At 53.8% G+C, this 4,743-nt stretch overlaps 1 protein-coding gene across 1 annotated transcript; it reads right to left on the bottom strand.

Annotated features, from left to right (window-relative positions):
• Positions 1 to 293: 293 nt before the first annotated feature.
• Positions 294 to 3,809, bottom strand: LOC116887441 (RT1 class I histocompatibility antigen, AA alpha chain-like). Its single transcript, XM_032889055.1, has 7 exons — positions 3,703 to 3,809; positions 3,231 to 3,500; positions 2,803 to 3,087; positions 1,559 to 1,834; positions 1,331 to 1,465; positions 892 to 900; positions 294 to 757 (listed from the first exon to the last, which is right to left on the bottom strand). The coding sequence occupies exons 1-7, from the start codon at positions 3,773 to 3,775 to the stop codon at positions 753 to 755; spliced, it is 1,053 nt and encodes a 350-aa protein (XP_032744946.1). The 5' UTR covers positions 3,776 to 3,809; the 3' UTR covers positions 294 to 752.
• Between the last annotated feature and the right edge of the window lie 934 nt (positions 3,810 to 4,743).

Genomic DNA, 4,743 nt, shown 5'->3' with positions numbered 1-4,743 from the left:
ATCTTGTGCACCCTGCACTTTAGAGGACCCCACTTGAGTCTCTGATCTTCAGCCCTGGGGGCTCATAATCCTGGGGACAGGACAAGGCTCTGGCCCTTCCCTGTGTCCTTGGATCACAGACTCTCCCATGTCTTCACAGTGATGGAGAGGGCACAGCCTGAGGTGACAGAGCTGAGGCCTGAGCCCATCAAAGACAAGAACTGACTGAGCACACCTGGGCACAGCCCTGTCCACACTCAGCTCCCACAGCCTCACCCTGTCCCACCAGACACACAGCTGAGTGACACAGATTCTGGAAGCTTCTCCATCTGCCAATTATTTTTTTCAAAAACAAAACGAAACAAAGCAAAACCCCAAAACAAAAAACCTCTAAGTATTCCATCCAGTAATTTAAAAAGCCATCCACACTTGTGTCAAGGATGTGAACAATCAAGTTCACATTCAGATTCTTATTCTCAGTGTGGAAGTGAGGGGCTGAAGCTCAGGGTGGCACAGGGGGACAGGATGCAGATGTCCCCACCCCTGAACCCTAGGCTGGACCAGCAAGGCTGAATGTGGAAGGGAACACAGGCAGTGCAGGGACAGGGTCCAGGTGTGCAGGGGCAGGCTGGGCTCCACAGTTCTTCACACTGAAGCCATAGAATCACAGGGAACATCAGACACTGGTGTCTAAAGAGAACTGAGGGCTCTGGATGTCACAGGAGAGACCTGAACACATCGTCTGTCACTCAGTCCACTCCAGGCAGCTGTCTTCATGCTAGAGGACGAGAGTCACAACCATCACTGTGAAGACAACAGCCCAACAACCCTCCACTCACAGGGGATTCTGGGAGTCCCTGAAACCCAATCATGTCCACATTGTCCCTCCCCAGTCAGACCCCAGAGTCTCACCTTCACAATCTGGGAGAGACACATCGGAGCTCTGAGAGCTGTTCCTGCCTAGGGTAAAACAAAACATATGTGTATGTATATATGTATACATGTATGTGTATGTATTCATATCACGGTACAACTCAGGCCCCCAGAAGATTTCTCTGGAGGAGCTACTATGGATTCCCAGAGCTCCCAACATCTCCAGCTTCACTCCAATACCTCAGGGACACTCCTGCCCCCACACTAACCTGGAGCAGGGATGTAGACTCCTACTTTCCCACCTGTAAGAAGAAAAGCTGTGAGAGTTCAAGGAAGGTCTTGACAGGAGGAAGTTTCCAGAACTGACAGAGGACCCAGTTGGAGACAGCAGCAATGAGGGTGTGGCTGTGCTTCCCATTAATGAGCAGAGCGCTCTTCTAAAGGAAGCTGAGGGGAAACAGACCCTGCCCTTTCCTACCTGTGTTTCTCCTCCTCCTCCTCACAACAGTCACCACAGCTCCTATGATGGCCACAGCTCCAATGCTGGCCACAGCTCCAAGGACGACATAAATGACATTGGTTTCCATGTTGGAGTCGGTGGATAGAGAAGGCTCTGGGAAGGACAGGTTCAAGAAATGAAGGTGGGGGTCATGACCCCAGCTCTCAGCCCTGACAGCTCAGGGTCTGCAGAAGGCTCCCTCCTTACCCCATCTCTGGGAAAGCGGCTCAGGCAGCCCCTCATGCTCCACACGGCATGTGTAACTCTGCTCCTTCCCAAGAGGCACCACCACAGCTGCCCACTTCTGGAAGGTTCCATCCCCTGCAGGCCTGGTCTCCACAAGCTCCATGTCCTGGGTCAGGTCCTCCCCATTCAACTGCCAGGTCAGGGTGATGTCAGCAGGGTAGAAGCCCAGGGCCCAGCACCTCAGGGTGACATCACCTTCAGGTCTGGGGTGAAGGGTCACATGTGCCTTTGGGGGATCTGTGTGGAAGATTTAAGAAATCACACAGTTAACAAGACAAACTGAAATCTACACAAGACACAGTTAAGTCAATGATGACACTGAACTGTGTGTGTCTGACACTTCAACTGTCATCGACTAGAGAGCTGCAGGGAGAGCTGGTCCCCTCAGCACAGAACTGCACACTTTCCTGAGGGACTCAGAAGCTAAGAGGGAATCCACATGAGCCAGTGGGTCAACATGGCCGTCCTTATGTGATGTTCTATAGCATGAGATGGGTGGTCATAGAACAGAAGAGGGAATGGAAAATAATTGATTTAATATGTGTTTGCAAACAAACACTGACTAGAAGCAAAATAATCCCTTCAAAAAAAGGAAAGAAAAAAGAAAGTAAGAAGAAAAAGAGAGAAAAAAAGAAAAAAGAAAAAGAAATCGCACAATTTATATTCCTCCGGGGTACCCATAAGGGCTCATGGGACCATTCTCCACCCTAGGAATAGAGAGAAATGGGGTGTGGAAGAGAGGCAAACCCCACATCAGGGAGGGATCTGTGAGAATGTATTCTATGGAAAGTTCTAGAAACTGGGGAGAACCAGCCTAGTGTAGTGGAGTCCATGTCTCCCATGAGGTAAAGGAGACTTCTGGTCCTGAGGTGTAAGGACTGACACACTCAGCAGGACAGGAGTCAGTGTCCTCAGAGAGTGGTGTGGGCAGAGAACCTGGCCTGGGAGAGGCCATGGCTGACAGCAGGAAGCCCCTGTGTTAAGTGGGGAAATTCTCTCCTTGCCTCCTGAGAGGGACTCAGAACTCTCCAGGGAGAAGGCTGGGCCCTGGGAGAGGCAGTGCAGTCACTGTGATGAGGGATCAGGAGACCCAGGGACACTGTCTCCCCTCTGAGACAGGGGCATCACCCAACTGAGGGTTCCTTCTTCCCCAGGACTGAGACCCAGCAGGAGGGCAGAGGAGGAGAAGCCCGCGGCCCCCGCACCTGAGGGCAGCAGCTTCTCCTTCCCAAGCTCCAGGTATCTGTGGAGAGACTCCACGCATTCACCCTCCAGGTAGGCCCTGCGTCTCTCTGTTTCACCAGTCTGCTCCAACCTGCTTCTGGTAATCCATGCCACCTTGTCTGCCACCGTCCACTTTTTCAGGTCTTCTTTAAGGGCGATGTGATCGAGGCCATCATAGGCGAGCTGATCATACCCGTGGCGGAGTTTCCCGTCCGATCCCACGTCACAGCCAAAGATTCTCTGGATGGTGTGAGAGCCTGCAGGACCTCGCGGTCAGCTCCGCCCACCCACCCAGGTAAACCCACCCTGCAGGTTCAGGTCCCGAACCTCGGACTAGGGACCAGGGATGTCTCCGGAGGGTGGTGTGGGAAAGCGGAGGGGTCTTGACCCCCGACCCGGGGTCACTCACAGTCCTCCTTCTGGTTGTAGTAGCCGCGCAGGGTCCTCAGGTCCACTCGGAACCACTGCTCAGTTTCCTGGATTCTCCGTGTCTCCTCCTCCCAATACTCCGGCCCCTCCCGCTCCATCCACGGCGCCCGCGGCTCCATCCTCGGATTCTCCGCGTCGCTGTCGTAGCGCACGAACTGCGTGTCGTCCACGTAGCCGACAGCGATGAAACGGGGCTCCCCAAGGCCGGGCCGGGACATGGCAGTGTAGAAATACCGCAGGGAGTGTGAGCCTGGGGGCGGCGTGTGGTGAGACCCCGACCTCCTCCTGGGAACCCGGGCGGATGCGCAGGCCAGGTGGGGAGCAGGGCGCAGTGTTCGGGACGCGGGTGGAGAAGGGACAGAGGGTCTGGTGTGCGACCCGGGGACCCGGCTTCTCTGAGGCCGCTCCGCCATGCCACGCAGAGGCCGTTTCCCTCCCGATCCCTCACTCACCAGCGCGGGTCTGGGTCCGGGCCAGGGAGGCCGCCAGGAGCACCGGCAGCGTGTGGCATGCCACCTCCGCCATGAGATTCCAGAAGCGTGTGCGTCTCCAGGGCTGGGTGAACTTTACACCACTGTCTTAGGCGACGCTGATTGGTTCACAGGGATCGCAGCACACAAATGGGGGTGAGATTTGCCAAGGCGTCATCCAGGCAGAAGGAATCAACAGGTTAGGAGCAGAAGTGAAACTGGGGAGATGGGGAATCCCCAGCCCCGCCACTGATCTCATGGAAGCAGACTAAGATTTTGCCCGAACCCTGTGCTGCAGGGCAGAGCACTGTTTGTCACTGTGTCTCCGAGTTCTGACCCAGAAGCTGCCTGAACACCAGGAGACACATGCAGGCCAGGCTCCCCGTGTCCTCTCCTCCACCCTCCTCTTCCTTCTTCTCTTCAGAAGTCAGACCATGGAGTCTTCTAGAAGAAAAAGCCCACTTCCTGGGAATACAATCACAACACAAGCCTTGTGCATGCAGTGGAGAGATGCTTCTCCTTTAAGAGGAGGCGCTGGCCTGCAAGCCCCACCCGGACCCCCACAGAGACAGGCTCTGTTCACCTACGGGCAGCTCACACTGCCAAGCCTGCGTGCAGGACTCTGATCTGTAAAGAGGAGACTTTGCCTCTTCCCTCAGGATCTGTCTTCTGAACCTTGGGTTTAGGACCCAGACTCTTGTGTTTATTCCCAGAAGATGCATCTGTGGCTCCAGGTGGGTGCGTTTTACACCCGGATCTTCATTTTTTAGTCCTGAGAGGTTTCATGGGGTAACAGCTGAGACCTCCTGACCTGATTTGGCAAGCAACAGGCTGAGACATTGGGAATAGTGAAAGTTTTTTAAAATTATATATATATATAAATTATAATTTATATAAAATTATATTATATATAATTCATAAAGCACACTGTAGCTGTCTTCAGACACCAGAAATGGGCATCAGATCTCATTACAGAGGATTGTGAATCAACATGTGGTTGCTGGGATTTGAGGTCATGAGCAG

The sequence above is a fragment of the Rattus rattus genome, chromosome 18, assembly GCF_011064425.1.
Source record: "Rattus rattus isolate New Zealand chromosome 18, Rrattus_CSIRO_v1, whole genome shotgun sequence".
Classification (NCBI taxonomy): domain Eukaryota; kingdom Metazoa; phylum Chordata; class Mammalia; order Rodentia; family Muridae; genus Rattus; species Rattus rattus.
Note: the sequence above shows the minus strand (reverse complement) of the source record. Positions and strands in the feature narration are given on the sequence as shown.

What these genes read in the sequence shown, in the direction of transcription:
- LOC116887441 (XM_032889055.1), bottom strand. Translation starts at nt 3,775, where the DNA reads ATGGCGGAGGTGGCATGCCACACGCTGCCGGTGCTCCTGGCGGCCTCC. An exon ending in GGAGAAGCTGCTGCCCTCAG is followed by an intron (nt 1,835 to 2,802) that starts GTGCGGGGGCCG and finishes TCTTCCACACAG; the next exon opens with ATCCCCCAAAGGCACATGTG. An exon ending in GCCGCTTTCCCAGAGATGGG is followed by an intron (nt 1,466 to 1,558) that starts GTAAGGAGGGAG and finishes TGTCCTTCCCAG; the next exon opens with AGCCTTCTCTATCCACCGAC.